General features: G+C 37.4%; 1 protein-coding gene across 14 annotated transcripts in view; it reads right to left on the reverse strand.

Annotated features, from left to right (window-relative positions):
- Positions 1–22,583, reverse strand: part of AASDH (aminoadipate-semialdehyde dehydrogenase) — a 33,794-nt gene extending 11,211 nt beyond the window's left edge. For 4 of the 14 annotated variants that reach the window (XM_045531670.1, XM_045531668.1, XM_045531663.1 and 1 more), the window contains exons 1-12: positions 22,282–22,583; positions 21,654–21,677; positions 21,493–21,555; positions 19,118–19,389; positions 17,790–17,910; positions 14,322–14,641; positions 11,766–11,958; positions 5,388–5,629; positions 4,231–4,337; positions 3,239–3,411; positions 2,609–2,801; positions 1,207–1,322 (exon numbers count right to left, since the gene is read on the reverse strand). In XM_045531670.1, the coding sequence (XP_045387626.1) occupies positions 1,207–1,322; positions 2,609–2,801; positions 3,239–3,411; positions 4,231–4,337; positions 5,388–5,629; positions 11,766–11,958; positions 14,322–14,641; positions 17,790–17,910; positions 19,118–19,347 (1,695 nt within the window). In that variant the 5' untranslated portion in view covers positions 19,348–19,389; positions 21,493–21,555; positions 21,654–21,677; positions 22,282–22,583. Of the gene's footprint in view, positions 1–1,206; positions 1,323–2,608; positions 2,802–3,238; positions 3,412–4,230; positions 4,338–5,387; positions 5,630–9,189; positions 9,623–11,765; positions 11,959–14,321; positions 14,642–17,789; positions 17,911–19,117; positions 19,390–21,492; positions 21,556–21,653; positions 21,678–22,281 lie in introns of those variants that run through there. The other 10 variants (XM_045531664.1, XM_045531665.1, XM_045531666.1 and 7 more) reach the window with 10 other exon arrangements.
- Between the last annotated feature and the right edge of the window lie 808 nt (positions 22,584–23,391).

The following is a 23,391-nucleotide window of genomic DNA, read 5'->3' on the forward strand; positions in this document are numbered from 1 at the left end:
AGAATATTTTTAATAATAAAAATAAAGTTTTAAATCATTTTCTTTAAAGGAGACCATCACCATACTAATTTTGTCATAAACTGACTCAAACACTGCAAAATACCTCAAATACTTCCTTTTAGAGAAGTTTTCCTACCCATAAACTTGGGAATAGAGTTACAAAAACATCTGATTTACTAATTATAAAGCCCACAAGATACTATTTGCTGATATTTCTATACTATGGGAATAATATTTATCTTTATCTTCTTCATATAAATCAACATTACTTGTCAAGAATCTAAAAATGAAGTGGATAAGGCTTTTATCTAGATAGCTCTATTTTTAGACAAGACTATACAATTATATCCTCTTTTCAGGTCCCTTTAGAAAAGAAAAATCTACATTTTTATCTAAGAAAAATTGTTAGCCTATTGAGACATATATATTAAAAAGTAAATTCTCTTAAGCAGAAACACATGTTGTTACTGAAACTTCTTTTGGAATAATGATGTAAGCCCTAATGATAACAGATAACAGATTGTGACATAGCAAGATTTGGCTATTTTCTCAACCCTGACAAAAGTGTTACTGTACTCCACTGCCCCTCTTAGAGAAAACTTATGTCGAGACAGCCTTTGTCAGGCGGGCATGGTGGCTTCTCTGGGAGGCCGAGGTGGGTGGATCATTTGAGCTCAGGAGTTCGAGACCAGCCTGAGCAAGAGTGAGACCCTGTTTCTACTAAAAATAGAAAGAAATTATATGGACAGCTAAAAATATACATAGAAAAAAATTAGCCGGGCATGGTGGCGCATGCCTGTAGTCCCAGCTACTCGGGAGGCTGAGGCAGGAGGATCGCTTGAGCCCAGGAGTTGGAGGTTGCTGTGAGCTAGGCTGACGCCATGGCACTCTAGCCTGGGCAACAGAGTGACATTCTGTCTCAAAAAAAAAAAAAAAAAAAAAAAGACAGCCTTTGTCTACTTGTGCCTTTTATGACTACCTCACTTCCAATAAATTTCTTTGTGGGGAGCTTAATCTAATCTTATAGTAGAGAATCTAAGGTTTATTTTAATACAAATTGAATAAATCTGTATTATAGCTATACTACCTAACATCTGGACAGCAATACAATTCTTAGAAAATTTTATCCAACTAATTAAGATATCATTCCCTAAAGACACAAGATGACCTCTTTACAATAATAAATTTGTAGCTTAAAAGTTGTACCTTCCACAAATACTGTAATTTTTCCCAAAGTTCCTCTTTTCCATTGAGCTTACACTCAGACTTCACGTTTATGTAGTTTAAATATATCTTGTTTAACTCAGAAACATCAATCTTTCCTTAACATAAAAGAGAAATAACAAATGTTTTAAAGTAACATTTTTAAATTTCACCTCAAAGCCTTTATATATTCATTAGTCACACACATTTTTCATTGTAAAGCTTAGAAATCCCATAGAATAAAGCGTTTGTCATAGATAATCAATTCTAAGGAAAGTAGTCTGACCCTACCAAGAATGTAGAGGGTAACAGCTAAGAAAAGAGAAAAAGAGGAGTTAATGGTTGTCTAATTTAAAGAGCTAAAGAAATGGTTGCCTTAACTGAGCAATTACTGCATTTTGAAGCATATATTAAGTAAAAATGAAATTGGGAAGGCAATATATTAATAATACAGTAATTAAGAGTCTATATTTTGAAGTCAAATAGTCTCTGACAGAATTCCAGTTCTACCACTGTGATGGTTAATTTTATGTGTCAACCTGAGTGGGTCATGGGGTGCCAGATTAAACATTGTTTCCGGGAGTGATGTGAGAGTGCTTCTGAATGAGATTAGCATATGAACTGGTGGACTCAATAAAGTGGGTTGCCCTCCCCAAAGTGGCTGGACATCATCCAATCTGCTGAATGGCTGCATAGAAAAAATACAAAGAAAAGAAGAATTTATCCCTTTTCCAATTTTTCCCTGCCTCACTGCTCAACCTGGGACATCTCATCTCATCTTCTTCTGCCCTTGAATTAGGATTTACATCATCACTTCCTCTGGTTCTCAGGCCTTAGGACTCAGACTTAACTACATGACCAGCTTCCCAGGGTCTCCAGCTTATAGATGCCACATTGGTAGACTTCACAGCCTCCATAATCGCATGAACTAATTCCTCATAATAAATCTCCTTTTTACATATCTCTTTATTAGTTCTGTTTCTCTGGAGAACCCTGACTACTATCACCACCGACTAGCAAAATGATTTTGGGAAAATTCATTGTCTTTTTTTTTGTTTTTGAGATGGGGGTCTCACTATGTTGCCTAGGCTGAAGCGCAGTGGATACTTGTAAGTGCAATCATAGCATACTATAGTCTTCAAGACATCCTTCCACCTCAGCCTCCCGAGTGGCTGGGACTACAGGTACATGACCAGCCTAAGGACTTAACTTCTTAAAGCTTTATTTTCCTCATCTGTAAATGGGAATAATACCACCTACCCACACGATTTTCTGAAGATAAAAGGAATTATACAAAGCACTTAGTATCACTTATAATAATAAAGATTTATGTGACCATTAAACTAGTTATGAATACAATTAGTATTATTTGCTAATGAAACATATCTGCTTTAAATGATTTTACCATGAGAAGTAAATGGTAGAACATCAATCAAAACAAGTTCATCTGGGATTGCATGACTTGGAAGATGTCTCTGTAGTTCTTGGAAGATGTAATCCTTTACTAAATTATCTTTGGACACCATGAAGAGAATTAATTTTTCCTGATTATACCATGTAACTGCACAAGACTCCACGTACTGAAGTTCTTCAGCAACCTATAAGAGAGATTATCCAAATATGCCAATGTGGACATTTAAAAACAAGCTTCCTAAATACTCAATTTTTTTTATGTCTAAAATCAAAATAGTTGAATTAAATTTTGGAATATACTTAAGATTTTTAAAAAATTGGTTGCTGTTACTACTAGCACACAGGTTTCTTAATATTTTTCAAAAATAATAGATATTAAAAGAAAACAAGCCCATTTATTTTCACAGATATCAGAATCCACTCTGTCACTTATTTAAGGAATAACCATCTCTTCATGCTGGGAATAAGAAGCACATTGACTTATCCATACCTTTTACTGTACTTCATCACTAACAAAAATCTTAGGTGTACATAATAGAGAACCCTAGCACAAAAAATTGGTGGTGGTTGCTTCTAATACCTTCAGTGTATTAATAGAGATTTAATATTTAAATAGTTGTACCCGTTGCACAAGTTCAATGTTAAGACGTTTGCCATGACGTTTGATCTGACTGTCCTTTCGTCCCAAGAAAAATATCTCTCCATCTTTCACAGTCACAAAGTCTCCTGTGGCTCGCATTGTGCCACGTGGTAGTCTCACTTCATCATCAAGAAAACACACTCTGTTTCTGCCACCTTCCCAAGATATAAACACCAATGTCATAAAAGTCATGGGAAATAGATTAAAAATCATCAAATCAAGAACATCTCCAAAAGTTGTTCCTAAGCTTCAAAATCTGAGTATTTATATTAAAAGGGTAGTTCACTTTTAAATGTTACCTGATAAAATTAGACACAATTTCCTCGGTAACTAAGCAAAGGGATAAAATAAAATTTATTTCTAAAAATACATATGGGATTTTAAAAAATTCTTAGAATACTGATTAAATATGATTTTGGCTATAAATATGAATATAAAGGTCCAAGTTATAGTTTCTAAATATTTTTATTAGAGTATTAGACATTGTTAGCTGAAATATGTGTGGTACTTTATTCAATGTTTCATGACTGAAACTGAGATTAAAAATTATCAGCTGGGCAGGGTGGCTCAAGCCTGTAATCCTGGCACTTTGGGAATCTTAGGTGGGAGGATTGCTTGGGGCTGGGAGTTTGAGATCAGCCTGGGCAACACAGTGAGACCCCCATCTCTAAAAAAAAAAAAAAAAAAAATGTTAAAATTAGCCAGGTGTGGTGGCACACACCTGTAGTCCTAACTACTTGGGAGGCTAAGGCAGGAGGATCGCTTGAGATCAGGAGTTTGAGGGTTGCAGTGAGCTATGACTGGGATCACTACACTCCAGCCTGGGTGACAGAGGGAGACTCTGTCTCTAAAAAAAAAAAATTATTATCACTGAAAAGCATACTAGACATAATAAAAACAGGAAAAGAATAAAATTTACATATCAGATTTTTTTCTTAAAAAAAATTATTCTCAATGAACAAATATAAAACAACCTAAAAATACTTGGCCATTGCCTTCTTGAATTGTGAAACCATTAGTATCTCTGACTTCAACTACTGTTCCAAGCAGTGGAAATCCCAGTTGTACAGGCATTTCACATCTACAAAAAACACAACCCAAAGGAGATTTAAAATTTTTCATTTGAAAAGAGTATTTCCCAATGTATTTAATCACATTATAAGAAAAAAAAAAGTTTGTTATGCTATAGTTCAAAGACTGCCAAGAGGAAAAGGTTAGGTGGAAAGGTTATCATATGTTATCCATTATTGTTCAGTTACAAAAAGTTCTAGCAGGATCTCAGCACTAGTTAATAAGAAAGGTTGGCTGGGCGCAGTGACTCACGCTTATAATCTAAGTACTCTGGGAGGCTGAGGCGGGAGGATCACTCGAGGTCAGGAGTTTGAGACCAGCCTGAGCAAGAGCAATACCCCGTCTCTACTAAAACATAGAAAGAAATGATCTGGACAGCTAAAAATATATAGAAAAAATAAGCCAGGCATGGTGGCACATGCCTGTAGTCCCAGCTACTCGAGAGGCTGAGGCAGGAGGATCACTTGAGCCCAGGAGTTTGAGGTTGCTGTGAGCTAGGCTGATGCCACGGCACTCTAGTGCAGGCAACATAGTGAGACTCTGTCTCAAAAAAAAAATAAACAAATAAATAAGAAAGGTTGTGCATTCCCAACCTAAAATACTAGTTAAAATAGTTTTTCTGGCCGGGCGCGGTGGCTCATGCCTGTAATCCTAGCCCTCTGGAAGGCCAAGGCGGGTGGATCACTTGAGGTCAGGAGTTCAAGACCAGCCTGAGCAAGACCCCGTCTCTACTAAAAATAGAAATAAATTATCTGGACAACTAAAAATATATATAGAAAAATAAGCCGGGTATGGTGGCGCATGCCTGTAGTCCCAGCTACTCGGAAGGCTGAGGCAGTAGGATCGCTTGAGCCCAGGAGTTTGAGGTTGCTGTGAGCTAGGCTGACGCCACGGCACTCACTCTAGCCCAGGCAACAAAGTGAGACTCTGTCTCAAAAAAAAAAAAAAAATAGTTTTTCTAAAATTATTACCCCAGTGCCTATTAAAAACACTGTTAGTATTAAGATCCTGGAAATATACAGTCTCTCTTCTTTCTATTTAGTATAATTGAAACTCTTACTTCAAATTAGAGTTAAGAATCTTCTCTGGAATCCTGTAAAAGGTCGCCCAACTGGACACTTCAGTGATACCATAAACATTAAATATTTGTGTTTTATTGCCTTCTCCTCTCCAGCTTTTGAGAACAGTCAATGATGGAAATGCTTCGCCACCAAGAGCTAATACTCGAAGGGAAGTACTGGCTGATAAAACAGTTGATTTGATAAGCTGCGCTCCAAATCTTCTAAGCAATGTTGGTGTTGCCTATAGATACATTAAAAATTAGTTATTTCTTGCCTCTCACTTCTTTAAAAAGGTAAACACTGTAATGATTAGTTCAAAACTTAACATTTGTAGTCCACATGGAAATTAAGATTGTGTTTATTAAATGGCAAATCACATCTGGAAAACTACTGAGGCAGCTTTATCTTCTTAATGTGGATAACGGTTATGCCTTAGAAAAAAGCTTAAGCAAAAACATCAGTTACATTTCATTATATAGTTTACACAAAAATGTTTACATATAAAAAGGATAAAATCTACAAAGTCAATTTACACTTCTTTTCCCATTTGCTCTATGTATACAAAGTATATCAAGGGGTTAAAAATGTGCCTAAGCAAAGCAATATGAATAAAGATATTTAACAACAGCATTACTGAGGTATAACTGATATGTAATAAACTATTTTAAGTATACAATTTAAGTTCTGATATATGGCATATACCATGAAACCATCACCACAATCCAAATAATGAACATACCACCTGTCTTAGTCCATTTGGATTACTATAACAAAAATTACATAGACTGGGTAATTTATAAACAACAGAAATCTATTGCTCACAGTTCTGAAGGCTGGGAAGTCCAAGATCAAGGGGCTGGCAGATTCAGCGTCTAGTGAGGGCTGTCTGCTTCATAGATGGCACCTTCTTGCTGCTTCCTCACATGGTGAAAGGGACAAACAAGCAACCTCAGGTCTCAGGCCTCTTTTTAGTGGGCTTGGGGTCTCACTATGTTGCCCAGGCTGATCTAGAACTCCTGAGCTCAAGCAATCTCCCACCTCAGCCTCCAAAGTAGCTGGGACTCCAAGCATGTGTCACTGCGCCCAGCACTCAGGCTTCTTTTATAAAGGCACTAATCCCATTGACGAGGGCCCCACCCTCATGACCTAGTCACCTCCTAAAGGCCCCACACCTTAATACCAATACACTGGGGATTAGATTTCAACACGTGAATTCTGGAGGAACACAAACATCAGACCACAGCAATATCTATCACCCCTTAAATTACCTGTGTACCACTATAATTCTTCTCTCCAAATAGACCCTTTCTGTAGACAACCACTGATGTATTTTCTGTCAGTATATACCAGCTGGCATGTTGTATGATTCCATTTATATAAATGTAATCTTAATATTGAAACTTCCAATCTATAAACATGAAATGTCTCTCTATTTAGGTCTGTGATTTCTATTAACAATGCTTTATAGTTTTCAGTATACAAGTCTTGCTCTTCTTTAAGTTTATTCCTATTTTATAGTTTTCGATGCTATTGTAAATATTATTTTCTTAATTTTACTTTTAGATATCTCTTTAATAGAAAGGAAAACATATACAAACATGTAGAAATATATAAGTACATATATACACACATAAGGACAGGTGTGCTGGCTCCCACCTGTAATCCCAGCACTTTGGGAGGCCAAGGCAGGAGGATCACTTGAGTCCAGAAGTTCAAGACCAGCCTAGGCAACATAGTGAGACCCTGCCTCTACCAAAAAAAAAAAATTAGTCATGCACAGTGACATGCACCTGGAGTCCTAGCGACTTGGGAAGCTGAGACTGGACGATCCATTGAGCCCAGGAGTTTGAGGTTACAGTGACCTATGATCCTGGGTGACAGAATAAGAGGTTGTCTCTAAAACAAATTAAAAATTAAAAATATATGTTCTTTTTTTTTAGGTCTGAGTTCCTGTGGGTCATCCTGTGTCTACATAGACCAGTGGTCAACCAGTGATTAGACAGATTGTCCACACAAATAGATAGGGAAGGAGCTCATTCAAAGTTCAGGTCATTCTCAAGCCTGACTCAGCTTTTACTTTCTATGGGTCCTTTCACATCTCTTATGTGCATACACGCAGCCTCAGGGCCGGTCAGGAATGTGCGTGGGCGCTCTCCGGTCTCTAATTCGCACTAGTGAAGCCTCCGCCAGGAATGTGCCCGTCCCACCATCACTGCAGTCTCAGGCTATGAGAGCCACTGCCCCTGCCTGCTGGCCCACTCAAGACCATCATTTCCACAGACGCTGCTGCTGCTCGTGGGCATTACCTACTATTACCAACTGAGTGAGCCGCCTTTAAACAGACCGGACTTGTGTGTGGCTGGGTTGGGGCAGGGGTGGTGGGAGCAGATGTAGGCCAGAATGCCACAGGGTTCCACCATTCTTACACAAAATTCAGCAGTTTTTAAAAACATAAATGCTTCTCAGATTGTTGTATGCCTTTGGTCAGTTTCTAAAGTGTTGAAATGCTTGCTTTTATCAATTTTTACAGCTTTATCGTTGCCTTTTGGGGACAGGACCTGCCAATCTCTTCTCCAAAAGTCCTATGTGAATAAAGATTTTTAAATGGTTTCTTTCAAAAAAATCTACAAAGACCCCTAACAGACAACTTGAATTTTAATTAAGAAAGATGATTAAGGTCATGGCTTGTTAAAATATGTAAGTAGTAGAATGATCCTACAATCCCAGTATGTACTTACTATTCCAGATTACTCTCTGGGAATTTAGCACCTCTATTCACTCTCAAAAGATTCTGGGTTTTAGTAATAAATTATAATGGCAACCGTATTTGTAAGACATTCTAAATCATGCTATTAACTGTTACACCAAGAGTTTTGTCACAAGGAAAATCTCTTGTCAAATGAAGGCTGAAATGGTCCTAGCTCTCCATTTTCACTAGGGAAATTTCAAATGTTCTGGCCTAATTTCTGGTGTTAAGGATAATTTCAACTTTGAACTCAACAAATAAATGCACACAACTATGAATATTTGGCAAGATAAAATGTTAATAGAAATCCTTTTCAGATACTCATAAACTGATACGGTAAGTTTAGAGGTAGAATCCAAGTCAACATCCTTTGCAACTAAATCATTCTAGATATAAAAAACCTGACTTAGCAAATAATAGAAAAAATAGAGAAGGTTAAGTCTCCCAAATTTTATAAGGAAAAACAGAAAACACTGTTATGCTTTCATATTCCTAGCTAGCAACTTAAAAGCCTAAGATTTCACTCTAATTAAAATATTTTACTTTTAAAAGGCACGTGATTTATTTATTCATTCATTCATCCATTTATTTTGAGAAGAGGTCTTGCTATATCACCCAAGATGGTCTCAAACTCCTGGGGTCAAGTGATCCTCCCATCTCAGCCTCCTGAGTAGCTGGGATGACAGGCACAAGCCACCATGCCCAGCTCAAGGGCAACAAGATTAAATAATATAACTTTGTTTTACCCAGAGCATGTAAATGTAAAATGTCCCAATACACTTTAGCTTTGTAACAAACCAAAAATCAAGGCTTTCTTTCCCAAAAAACTTCTTACCCGTCAAACAAATAAAAGAGGTCTTTTTTTTTTTTTTTTTTTTTTTTTGAGACAGGGTTTCACTCTGTCCAGGCTGGAATGCAGTAGCACCACCAGAGCTCACTGCAGCCTTGAACTCCTGAGTTCAAGTGATCCTCCCACCTCAGCCTCCAGGGATTACAAGCCACCCCACCTAGCTAAAAGAGGTCTTTAATTTCCTCAAAAGCTTAGTCCACTTTACCTTGGGGCCTTCTCCCCCATAATAACTCACGATGCTCCATTCTTTCCAATTTTCAAAGCTTTAGTAGTATGTGTTCAAGACATTTTAAGATCCATGCTTCATGTCCAATTAGGTCTTGGTAAGGTTATTGTCTATAAATAAAATCTGTACAGGGAGCTCTTTTTTAAAAAAGTATATCTTAAGGCAAAAATCCTTGATGACTTATATATTACTTGATAAGAAATTTGACCTAGTAGAGAAAAGATGAAACCTGACAACAAAGCTGAAATTCACTCTAAGAAAAGACATGCATCTTACACAACGGAAAGGATAGGAAAGAATAGTCTGTCAGCTTTTATACCTCTCTTTCTTACTCAAACCAAGTCAAATGTGATGAGAATATTCCAAGTAAGTATTGTAAGTTAAATAAAATCATCACGAAACTATACACAAAATTTGCCATATTCTGGGAACAGAGTTAGTAAGTTTACATCAGTTAAACTGATCTGACCCCAAAAAGGTTAAATTAAAAACTGCTAAAGTAAATTTATCTGAGATTATGTTAAAACATTAAGCAAGGGGATGAAATTTAAAGAGTAGAATTCACTGACTTGACACTGAAGAAAAGTCTCCTTCCCTTTTAGTAACTATCACTCAAATCTACGAAGGCAAATGTTTCCTGAGAAATATGTTCCTTGAATTTTACTAGAAAACAAAACAGTTAAAAAAAAAAAAAAGAAAACAAAACAGTTATAGTAAAATCTTACCCAGTTCACAGAATGACTCACCAGAAGATGAGGATTTATAAACATTGATACCCAACAAGCCACACTGCTGTACTCTATATTAGGATGAAAAACACACTGCCTAAAAAAAGTCATAAAGTATCAAAATTTGTCTTTGGAGCAGAAATTTAACATTCCCTCAAGTCTCATTACACTAGATAAAAACCCGATATTGTTTACCAAAACAGACAATGGAAACTAATAATTAAGAGGCACACATGCACACAGGTGCACACATATACACACTGCTGTTGTCTGAACGTCTGTGTCAAAATTCATACACTGAAATCCTAACCGGGCTTGGGGTGAGGAACCTGCCCGCGGCCTTCTGATTTCAAGATTGTTCTAATTTAAGCACCAAGGAGGCAAGAAAAGCTTTATCTTTCTCTTCTGCATCCTTTTAAATAAAAGAATATATTGGCCGGGTGTGATGGCTCATGCCTATAATCCTAGCACTCTGGGAGACCGAGGAGGGAGGATCACTTGAGGTCAGGAGTTTGAGACTAGCCTCAGCAAGAGTGAGACCTCCACCTCTACTAAAAATAGAAAAATTAGCCAGGCATGGTAGCATGCAGCATGTGGTAGCATGTAGTCCCAGCTACTAGGGAGGCTGAGGCAGGAGGATCACTTGGGCCCAGGAATTTGAGGTTGCAGTGAGCTATGATAATGCCACGGCACTCTAGCTCAGGCAACAGAACAAGACTTTGTCTCCAACAACAACAACAAAAAGGATACGTTATGTAAAATTTGGATTCAGTCAAAAGGCCACACTTAAGGACCTAGAAGTCCATTCTGGCCTTAAGGCTGCAAGTTCCCCACCCCTGCGCAAGAGGGAGGTGATTAGGTTGTGCAGGCAGAGCCTTCATTAATGAGATTAATGCCTTTATAAATGAGGCCTGAGAGCCCCTTCACTCCTTCCATCATGTGAGGATACAGTGTAAAGACAGTAGTCTGTGAATCAGTGAGCAGGGCCTCACCAGACCTCAAATCTGCTGATGACTCAATTTTGACTTCCCACCTCCAGAACTGTGAGAAATAAATTTGTGTTTATAAGCTACCCAGTTTACGGTATTTTGTTACAGCAGACCAAACAGACTAAGACATACACACACACACACACACACACACACACACACACACCAGGAACTATGTTATACTATCTCATTTAATTCTTACAACTACTTGAGATGGATATTATTTCCATTTACAGATAAAACTTGAGGCTCACAGCAGTTAAACACCTGAGACATCTGTGAATCATGATATACATGTAATTTTGTAGTTCTCTCTAGTATCTTTAACCACTTACAATGTATAATAATATCTTAAGGCTTGTATCCCAGTCATATACTTTCAGATACACATTTTTAAAATGTTTCAAAAGGCCAAATTTCAAAAATACTTTTTTCTGTAGGTTAATGTACAATATATTGATATAAAAATCAGAAAATCTATATTCCTAACTCAGTTATGGTTTAATTTACTTACACTAGCTTTTAAGTGAGAATCACAATACACACAAATTTTAAGATAGAGGAGGTAGCATATCACAACAGATCTGAGTAAAAGTCAAGTTCCTCTAGTTATTATAGAAGGCACAAAATACACAATAAAAGTATTTTCTAGGCAGAATTAACTGATTTTTTTTCATTTTCAAATCACCAAAAAAGTGACATCCTGAGGAAATAGCCCTTGATAATCTAACTAGATTATGATTAATCCAATATAAAGAACTATAGGAATACAAAATATTCTCTAGAACACTTAAAATATTGCATAATGAAAAACATTTCATTTGCTCCTACAATGTACCTGCAAAACAGTCACTCTGTGGTGGGAAAAGAGAACAGCAGCTAATTTTGATGGGAGCATTCTGACAGAAGTCGGTACAATAAGCAGAGAGGCACCACTTGATAGAGCAAGGAATATTTCCACAACAGAAGGATCAAAAGTCAGAGGTGAAGCCAGAAACAAAACATCTTCTTGTGTGATGTTAAAAAGTATCCTAAGGCAAAACAGAATGTAGTTATGAGAGATGTTAAACATTTGGTAAACATCTATCCTAAAAAAGTGTTTATGATGATTAAGTTTCTGAATGTTAGCCAGACTTTATACTTCTCTTTTATATTAACCAAAACATTGCAACCAATTCAGGAAACTGTCTTTACAAAAGTCAGAATAAAATTCATTTAAAACAATAACCACTTTTTGCCAGACATATGTTATCATCTGTGATGACTTTCTGATGTGTCAACTTGTTTGGACTGAACTACAGTCTCCAGAATTTCCTCTCTAGCATGTTTTCTATTAAGGTGGGAGATAGGGATAGTCTCTTGAGTTGGAGAACAGAAGGGAGACAGCTGCTGCTTGGCAACACACACACACCTCCTCCCAGCAGTAATTCAATCAACCCCCAAAGCCCCTAATCAGCTGATTTTAAATTAATCAACTGGAAGATTATCCTGGGTTGGCTGGATTTACTTGGAAGGCCTTTAAAAGAGGGTTTAGCTTTAGGCCTTCTCTGAGTGACCCAAATAGCAGCTAGGTCTGCAATAATCTTCCTTCTCCCTGGATCTGACTTCACCTGTGGACAACCTCGTGCCCATGGGGTTCCAGCCTGCTCATGATCACCCCTTCCTGCCCTGTGGACTTTTTAGACTTGCTCCCACAACTGTGTAAGCCAATTCCTTGTCATAAATCCCTGATATATTCTGCTTCTGCTCTTCTGGTAGAATCCTTATTGTGTCGTACTTATTCAATGATGCTTAATAGAGACCGCTGACTTCCCTTTCCTACTATTTGGCATTTTCTCTCAGTATGTGAACAAAGAGTAAAACAACAATATGTGTGTTGAGGATACACAGACCCCAGATAGTCAATGTTGAGCCAGTGGCACTGCTTTCAATTTGAACACACAAAACCCACTATATCTGAAAGCAAGGATTACCTACCAAAGACCCAAGGGAAAACTGTACATTTTTATGCTTAGATTCAGTGAAGAGTAGACAGCCATGCAGAAATGTGATTGGACCAAAAGGGAATGTACTAATAGTAATAAGCTGAGTGGGGAAACCCAGCAAGGCCAGTCTGGTTAAATGTTTTTTTTGAGACAGAGTCTTGCTGTCACCTGTGCTAGAGTGTAGTAACATCATCATAGCTCACTGCAACCTCAAACTCCTGGGCTCAAGCGATCCTCCTGCCTCAGCCTCCCAGGTAGCTGGGACTATGGACAAACAACACCACGCCTGGCTAAATTTCCTACTTTTTGTAGAGATGGGGTCTCACTCTTGCTCAGGGTGTTCTCGAACTCCTGGCCTCAAGCAATCCTCCTGCCTTGGCCTCCCAGGGTGCTAGGATTACAGGTATAGCCAAGAGGGGGTTGATTCAGTCAGCCAGGGGGCTTAAGATTTTATTTTAGTTCACATATTGTCAATTACAACAGACATCTTTCTCTACAGCATTTAACTATTCTCTTTCTAGACCTGCATGTGCCGTCCAATACAGTAGTACCCACTGAGCACTAAAAACATGGCTAGTCCACACTTAAATGTGTAAATGTAAAATATATGCCAGATTTTGAAGGTGATTAGCATAAAAATATAAAATACCTCATTAATGTTTATATTAATCACATACTGAATGTTTTAGATACACTGAAACAAAATATATTGTTAAAATTAATTTCACTTGTTTCTACTTTTTAATGTTACTTGAAAATTTAAAATTACACGAAAGTTACGACATAAATGTATATATGTGTCTACAAGGTTTCTATTTCTATTTGTTTCCTCCTTTGATTTCCTAGGATTATGCTCCTATGGTTCACTTCCTCCTCTATATCTTTCTTCCCAAATTGAGAATCCCAACTTGAGAAATTTTTCATCTCTTGACGACATCAGCAAGCCAAACTCCACAATACTACTACAAGAGTGAATTTAATGCAACACAAATCCTTTAATAGTTTTCCATCATCTACTGGATTAAATTTAACCTTCAACTAGGCATACCAGGCTCCTGCCCTCCCACTCTTTCCTCAGCCCTGCCCTGACACATCCTAGTAGGATGAACTCCTTCTTTCTCCTATACCTCCTCAGCTGGTACCTCTGCCAGGAAAACCCTTCCCCTTTTTTTATTAATAATTGAGAAGCAAAACCTCTAACCATATCGTTTGTTAATCTGTCTCTAAGCCTGGATCAAACAGGTAAAGACCTAGTCTGCAGAGAAGTAAAATTCAGACAGAGCTGAAACAAAAGACAGACAATTACTTAAGACTATCAATTTAGGAACTAGAGTTCAAAAACAAATTATCTTAAAACTCTTTTCTTCCCTTAAAATGCAAGTTCTAAGGATTCAAAGAACAGAACTTACCGAAAATGCTGGATATTTGGTACTATACATTCATGAGGCACTCTGACAATCTTTGGTATTCCTGTAGTCCCTGATGTGTGTAGAACATAGGCTAAGCAATGCTTTAGCCTCACATCCATGTGTTCTTCTACCTTTTCTTCATTGTTGTTGTCAGAACTTAGGCCGTTTTTTCTTTTTTCTTTTTCATGTTTTTCTTTTCTATCACTTAGCATCAAGTTCATTTCATCATTTTTCCAGTGAAGTGTGAAGAGTACTAGGTCATTATGTTCTACTGTAAATGTGTCACCATTCAATAATGTTTCATAGGAAGATCTGAATTTCTATGTCAGATGGGGGACAAAGTTTACAATATTAATACATTAAAAGATATTCCTTTTTTATACAGAAGTAATGTGAAATATAGTCATCCCTCAGTATCCATGGGGGATTGATTATAGGACCCTGCAGATACCAAAATCTGAGGATGCTCAAGTCTCTTATAGAAAATGGCACAGGATTTGTATATAACCTATGCACATCCTCCCACATACTTTAAATCATCTCTAGATTACTTAAACCTAATACAAAATAAATGCTATGTAGTTGCTATACTCCATGTGTTATTTGTATTATGTTTTACTGTTGTATGTTATTTTCCATTTTTTTTTTTCCTTAGAATATTTTCAATCTGTAGTTGGTTGAATCCTTAGATGTGGAACCCTCTGGATATGAAGAGCCAACTGTATTCCTTTACTTATTCAACATGGCTTTTTGGGGGGGGAGGTGGGGGTAGGGAGAGTACTTGCTATCCTGGGATAAAATGAAAAATATCTCTAAGAATAAAGTACTGTCCTTACTTTCAAACTCATTTTCAAAATAAACAGATAATAAAAATACACAGTTACAATGTAACGTATTAAGTGTGATAATAAAGTATGCTTGAAATGTTAATGGGAACACAGGAGGCTGAACTTACTCTGCCTAGGTCAGAGATTGCTTCACAGGTGTTACAAGTAGCTATTCTCCAAATAAAAATGGGGACTTCAGGCAAACAGCCAACATGGAGTATCTGATCTGAGAAAGCTGGTACTGTGGAGGACATTAAGCACTCCAATAAGGTACAGAATTAGGGGAGGGGGACAAGGTGAGTTATGTTGTTGATGGATGAGAAGAGATGTAAACCCTTAACTCTGTACATTCAGCACTAAGGAGTTCAGACTTTAACCTATAAGTGACGGAATTCAGTTGAAGGTGCCAACAGCATAAACTAGACTCTCCTCCACCAAGGACAGAATGACAAACAAGACTCTGTTAAGAGCCATTTAATGAATCTTTGCAACAATTCTGATATGCTACATGGGCCTGAACTACTTTGCTGCAACAGTAGTGATCCGAAAGGGTATATGAGCAAAGAATTACTAAGACACGGTGACTTTCCGGATATGGAGTGAGCCTAAGAAGACTGCTAGGTTTATGACTCAGGTGATTTGGTGGATGGGATGAATTAATGCAGAAGTTTGGATGAAGAAATGCTAAATTCAGTTTGTACATATTCAAAGTGAGGTTCCTTTGAATATACTTTAAGTTGATAAAAAAAATAGCTTAATGAAACATAACCTAAGTTTTCACATTAAAGAAATCAATATAAACAACAAGAGAGAAAAGTCACAAACCAGGAGCCCGTAGTGTTTTGTTTATTTGTTGTATGTGGTTGTATCAGGAGGGCGGGATACAGTGTAGCCTGTAATATTTAAAAAATTAAAGGCCTACATATTCTTAAGACTTAGTTCAAAATCATCCTTATCCATTAAAATTTTACTGCATCTACTAGGTTACATTCACTTCGCTTAGGACAGTATCACACTAAGTGGACCTTATAGGTTCAGGAGTATTAACCTTTTATCTCCAACTACAGTACAAGAAGCTGGAAGGCTTACATATCAATGCCTCCCCAATCACCGTGTCTCTAGTGCAGAGTTTCTCAACTTCAACACTACTGACATTTTGGACCAGATATTCTTTGCAGGGTGCTGTCATGTACATAGCAGGATTTTTAGCAGCAGCCTTGGTCACTATCCACTAGATGCCAGTACCACCTGACTTCCATCATCACAATAAAAAATATCTCTAGACATTGTCAAAGGTCTCCAGGGAAGCAAAATTGTCCCCAGCTGAGAACCACTGCTCTAGTAGATACTGGGTGTATATATAATAGATGCTCAATAAATACTTGCTGATTGTTCCTGCGTTAAGCGAAGGAAGATCACTTATACGATCATTAAAATCATGGAATAGGGAGCAGGGGACTTTCTATAGGGTTTTGCTACGTGCCCAACTCCTTGGGTATATGCAGTCATAAATACCATCTTGGTATTGACAACTAATGCCCAGCCACTTCTTTTATAAAATTTTCACCAAGGTTGTTATGAAAAATAAATGTGACATCCTCATTTCAGTTTTGTTTATTTAACAAAAAGGGAATAACCAATTTGAGGAGTAGAGGAGAAAACTCTGGCCAGACACTGATAAATGCTTATTTTCAAAATATTTATTAATCAAATTAATACTTCAGTTGTCTCTTTCTAGAAGCCTTCCTCTAATACCCACTATTCTCTAGCAAGTCTTCAATATATCTCAAGCTCTTGAAACTTCCTATCTCTATACACACACAAAAAAAACATACACACACACACGGAATACGTTTAGGTTACCCCCAAATATAAATTGGTTCATACAGAAAATGGGCAAAAATTGGCTAAATTGAATATATTTTCTATAATATTCTTCCTCTTTAGTAAAACAATTATTTTATAAATAAGCAATAAAGAAATAATAATGAAACAGGCTGCATCTAGATAATACCAATTCTCGCCCCCAAAGCAGTGGTTCTTGGTTATATCTTTGGTTGGCAGTCACTTAAAAATAAAAAAATAATAAATTTAATTTTCTAGAGAGGACTGTTCTAACTGCAAATCTCTTTTTCAAAATGTAAGCTTGATTATAATTCTTTAATGCTATCGACCCTATAACTGCCATAAATATACAAAAATAAAAGTTTCAAGCACTAAAAAGTTTTTCCAGCATAGCAAATAGCTTGAAAAGAGAAAGGAAATTCAAAACAATGCATAATACATTATTATAAGGCTAACTGATATGTTTATGCCATAGAGTAGTGGTTCTCAATGGAGTATGGGGGGTGGAGGGTAACTCAAGGGGACATTTGGCAATGTGTGGAGACATTTTTGGTTGTTGCAACTAGGAGGTGCTACTGGCATCTAGTAAGTGAAGGCCTAGGATAATGCTAAACATCCTATAACATACAGGACACTCCTTGCAACAATTACTCAACCTTAAATGTCAATAGTGCGGAGACTGAGAAACCCTCCCAGATTTAGCAAATTTAGACATCGAGATGGGAATAGGAGAGAACCCTTCAATTGAAAGATAAATGTAATACACACAAAACCCAATTTAAATACCCAGACTTACATTAATTTGCTTTTTTTCAACAAGGATATACTTTAGATTACATTTTTTCATAAAATGAGTCGATAATGGTGGTGGTGAATCTGGATCAATAGGAGCATAAGCAGCAGGGACTTGGAGAATTCTAAAGAAACAAGTAGAGTCAGCATAAATTTTCTGTTGAAAATAATCTTCCTTTATGCATTTCTATTTCTCTATGCACTTGACTGTTTGTTAGAAATTTCCAATGTTTTCACTGACACATTTTTGGTTATAAATATTGTTATATTATCTTGCTCTTGATGGATATCCTGAGTATTTATAATACTAAATTCTCATAGATCAATATAGAGAAATACAAGATTTTAAAAAGTTAACGTATTACAGTATGATACACTTTGTATTGGCCACTACTAAAATACCAAACAGGTAGCAGAGTCTAATTGCTTCATCTGCCTAGGTAACATAAAAGAAACTAAGCATCCACATGCAACTTCTATAGTATGCAGATTCATAAAAGACCTATTTCACCAAAACCAGGATATCTTAAGGGAAAAAAAAACTTTAAAGTTGGTTTTTATGTAGTAATACTTGCATAAACAAGATAAAAGATCATTTATTCATTTTAAGTATTTTGAGGTCTACCTCAGGAACACTAGATCTTTACACATAGTAAATTCTCAATAAATTGTCAATGATTGAATGAATTTTTGAACATTTTTTCTCTATACTTATATAATCCATCTACTAATACCCATGTTATAGGATAAATAACAACTTCTCTTGTCCTTTGGCAGCTTCTATTTACTGCAGAACCCTAGGGCTGTTTGAGGATAATATTCTAGAACTATTTAAATGAATGAACATTTTGTAACTATTTGTTGGAAGTGTCTTCCTACTCATATTTCACTTTTTATGAACCATTATCCAAAACTCTCCTTCATTCATTTATTAAACACCTGAGTGCCTAAAATTTCAGTCTAGGGGTGGGGGTGGGAGGAGACAGTCATGTTATTTATGAAATCTCTATTTTCTTTGACCTAACGACAAATTTTTATAAATTATGACGTTTTCCTTTAACAGACAAATGAAGCTCTTACATTTTAGAAGTATTTAAATGTTCTATTAGTGAAAACTTGTAGTCTCTCCTAAGTAAGTTCAGAATAATTAATTTAAATGCTTAAAAATACTACTAGGAGAAATGTAAACTCCTTTAACCTCTCTAGAATTGACCAAACAATACAGAAACATCTAATAGTAAACAGAACAGCAATTTGCAATATATTCTATTTATTAAAAAATTGTAAATTAGCTTAGAGTAATATCAAATTTATAGTTCTAAAAAATATTACCCTAAAATCCAAGAGGGTAAGTTTATCCCAGGCTGGCAGTAGAGACCAATTTCTCGAATTCCTTGAAAGTCACAGTGTAATAGAAGAAAATTTGATAATTCTGAAGCAATATTCACCACAGTCTTGTAGGTGTAATAAAGTGGAGGCTGGTTGTTGCATTCATCAAAACACACAGCTACTTTGTCCAAATAAAGAGAGGCAGCCTGATGCACCAATTCTTGAAGAGTCATTTCACTGAAGTTTATCTAAACATCAATTTGTAGCACAGAACTCTACAAACATACAGAAACGTTAGGGAAAAGGGGCGTTTTAGGGAGCTTGGTGGAGGGAGAGGGAGAAACTTCTCTATAATCACTCCTCACAAAAATAACCATAAACAGAGACAGATAAATACAGACTCTGAGCTTATGAAATGTCTATGGTAATTTACTAAGAACAATGAGGGTGAAAATTAATTTGATACAAACAGCCTAATGCTTGAAAAAAACTTGGGAGGGGAATGGTATACATAGATGAAAATGAAACAGGCAGAAATGTAGTTCTCTGTCAACTGACCACAATGTAAAAGAGGCGACAGAGCGAGACCCATCTCTGGGGGTGGGGCGGAGAGGAAAGAAATATATAAAAAATTAATCAATAAAACCAAATTTAGAGCTGGGCATGGTTGCCCATGCCTATAATTCCAGCTACTCAAGAGGCTGAGGCAGGAGGATAGCCTGAGGCCATGAGTTCGAGCTCATCCGGGGCAAAACAGTAAGACTGTCTCTAAAAAAATTTTTTTTTAATTAGCCACAGCTGGGCACAGTGGTGACTCATGCCTGTAATCCTAGCACTTTGGTAGGCTGAAGCAGGAAGATTCCTTGAGCCTAGGTGTTTGAAGTTGGAGTGAGTTATGGTGACGCCTCAGCACTCTGGCCCAGGCAATGAAGCAAGAGGTTGTCTCAAACAACAACAAAAAAAACAAACAAAAAAAATTAGCCAGGCGTGGTGGTGTATCCCAGCTACTAGGGAGGCTGAGGCAAGAGGACTGCTTGAGTACAGGAGTTCAAGGCTGCAATGAGCTATGATTGGCCACTGCACTACAGCCTAAGTGACAGAGGGAGACCCTATCTCTAAAAAAAAAAGAAAAAGCAAACATAAAGCACCACACATGTAATTTTTCTTCAGTTATGGTTACAGATTAAGATAAAGTGATTAAAATCCTGAATAGTGACTTTAAAATGATAATGTAAATAAAGTCTGCTTTTAAATTTCTCTAGAAACTAAACTTATATAAAAGCAAAATAATTAATAGAAAAAAACTCTATTCCCATCCATGTAGTTTTAGACCACCATATAAAAACAACGTGTATCACTATTATTTTATAGAAGTCACACTTTTATAGTTGTTAACAAGTTCTTTATACTCTAGTTTGATTTTTAAACTGCCCATGAGTTCATTTAAATTTAGACTTTGAATATAGTATTACAATATAATAACTCATATCAATATAATGGTCTCTGAATTTCTTAAGGTAGATTACATAAAAAGATTTGAAACACTATTTCATCAAAGAAACATGAGGGATCAATGAAAAAAAACTCACAACTATTAGGTTTTTTTGAAGGTAAAGGAGATTTTTTTTCCTCCTCTCTGAACCCTGTTTTCCATATTTCAAAGCAAATAAGATTTATCAAGCAGCCTATTTTAATTATTCAAGTTTTTTATTTGTTTATACTTATTTGAACTGATTTCCTTACTGATTCAAAATAAAATTAATTTCCATCCATGTCATTTAATTAATATCAATTAGGAAAAGTAAAATGTTCCCAAAGAGAATACAATGAACCTACAACTGCTGAGACCCATACATTTGAAAATGTTGTGTAAACATAAAATTTTAAAATACAAAAAACTTCAGTACTTACAGTATTTCTTTTTAGTAATCATTCCTATAAATACTAGCTCTTTTTCTGATGCAGAGATATAATTTTTAAGCTTTCCCCAGACACACAAATGATCATTATATAAATATAAGAAAGACTTTCTACAACATGCAATAAAATTATTGGGAATGAGTTTATTTTGCAACATATAGTTAGTGCCAAAGGGTACCTTCTGCTACGCTCTCCTGTACATGAATACCAAATTGCCTACATTATGGAATGTAGTAATGTAATATACTGAGGAATTTTACCAAATATTTAATTTACATACAAAAGATGCTTTTTTCCTTGAGTGCAAAAACAAGTATAGCAGCTGATTTTCCACTAGAACAATCTGATTAATATATTATAGCTTTAAAATTACTTTACATCAAAGTGAGGGACAGGATTATAAAATGAATTAAATCCTTAAAGAACATGCCATTTTTATGACAAATTACAACACTCACCACACAGCTGTACAGTAAATAAGATGTTTTTTCTGCTTTTAACTTCCAGTTTCCCAGTGGTTGCTATAAAGAAGGCAAAATCCATTCTTACTGTCTCAGGTTTTCATTTTCATTCGTTTAGTCACAAATATATTCCCTCCAGTAGAGAATACTATACTTACTGGATGCCCAAACATTTCTGAGACCTTATGAGAAAAAAAAAAAAAAAAGCAAAGTCTGGCAAGCAAATTTTACATTTAATGGGATCATTAAGTTTAACATATTTGCTACTGTACAACTGTAGAAGCTGCTATTTGGTCACCTGAGGTCTTAAGAGTGTCAACAAATTCTACTGCTCTGGGGACTCTCCCTAGGTTACCGGCTATTTTAAAGAGGAGTAAATCCACCTGCTTATTTTTTAGACAGAGTCTCGCTCTGTTGCCCGGGCTAGAGTGAGTGCCGTGGCGTCAGCCCAGCTCACAGCAACCTCAGACTCCTGGGCACAAGCGATCCTCCTGCCTCAGCCTCCCGAGTAGCTGGGACTACATTCGCCACCATGCCAGACTAATTCTTCCATATATATTTTTTTTAGCTGTCCATATAATTTCTTTCTTTTTTTAGTAGAGATGGGTCGCTCTTGCACAGGCTGGTCTCGAACTCCTCAGCTCAAACAATCCGCCCGCCTCGGCCTCCCAAAGGGCTCCACCTGCTTCTTAACCTACATTATACAACTACGTTTAATAAAAATGCACTTCATAGTTTCCAAAACATTCTGGAAACCACACTAGGAAGTAGGCAGACAAGGCTTACTTTCATTGGAACCAAGGGGAGGGGTCGGAGGTTGGTGATTCAGGAAATTTCTCCCAAGTCAAGGTTGTCTGCACCACACCAGCCCGCCAGTCTCACTAACTCAAATCCGAGGTCAGGCAAATTCTGAAATTCTGAAGCTGAGCAAACCGGTGCGGGAACAGCCCCAGGCCTCGCCGCACTTCGCCTCCCTCACATACACCCCCGCGGGACACCGCGGCCTGAGGTGACACAGCGCCCTGAGGACACTCACTCAGCGGGTCTCGCGAAGGAGAGACCCTTCCCGACACCCCGTGCACGACACTGCTCATACCCAGAAGCCGTAAAGCTACCTCTCAGCACGGCCAACACGTAAATCTCCAGCGTCGCTCCATGACGTCAGCGCCGAGCGACCTCGGGCAGGCTGCCTCGCTGCCCGGCCGGGTGCCGAAACTGTGGAGGCAATTTAAGGGAAGAGTTGGAGGCTGTTTCCTTCACCGTCTCTACTCAGCGCTCCCCGTGGACGCGCAAGGTTTTGGATAGTGTTTGCAAGGACTTTGGAGCTGACCAGCTTGGAGCCACACCCTTTCATAGTAGCAAGGAATCTTGGGGCAAGAGTCTTGAATTTTGAACCGCAGTCTCCGCGTTCATAAAGTGGGGATAAAAATACCGCCTAGGGTTGATGTGAAAGACGATGAAATCCTTGTAAAATACGAGTTACTGGCCTTCAACCAATGACATTTTCTGAAAACCTGCCCAAGACGGTGGGGACCGTGACTGCGGCCTGAGGTGACTCAGTCAGCAGGTCTCGCGGAGAGACCCTTCCCCGACACCCCGTGCAGGACACTGCTCATACTCAGAAGCCGCAAAGCTACCTCGCAGCACGGCCAACACGCAAATCTCCGGCGTCGCTCCATGGCGTCAGCGCTGAGCGTCCACCCATCTCCTGGCAACTCATCCTCTTTTATGGAAGGCTCTGGGCCCTGATTAACAATCTTCCTGTCCACCCCAAATGTAACTCCATCCAGGTTGGAAACTCAAAGCAGGGTTTCTATGTTGTAGTCATGAGAATTCTTTCTTCAGGAAACCTCAGTCTTTGCTTTTAAGGTTGTCAAACTAACAAACAGGGAGGGA

This window comes from Lemur catta, chromosome 19 (assembly GCF_020740605.2).
Source record: "Lemur catta isolate mLemCat1 chromosome 19, mLemCat1.pri, whole genome shotgun sequence".
NCBI lineage: Eukaryota > Metazoa > Chordata > Mammalia > Primates > Lemuridae > Lemur > Lemur catta.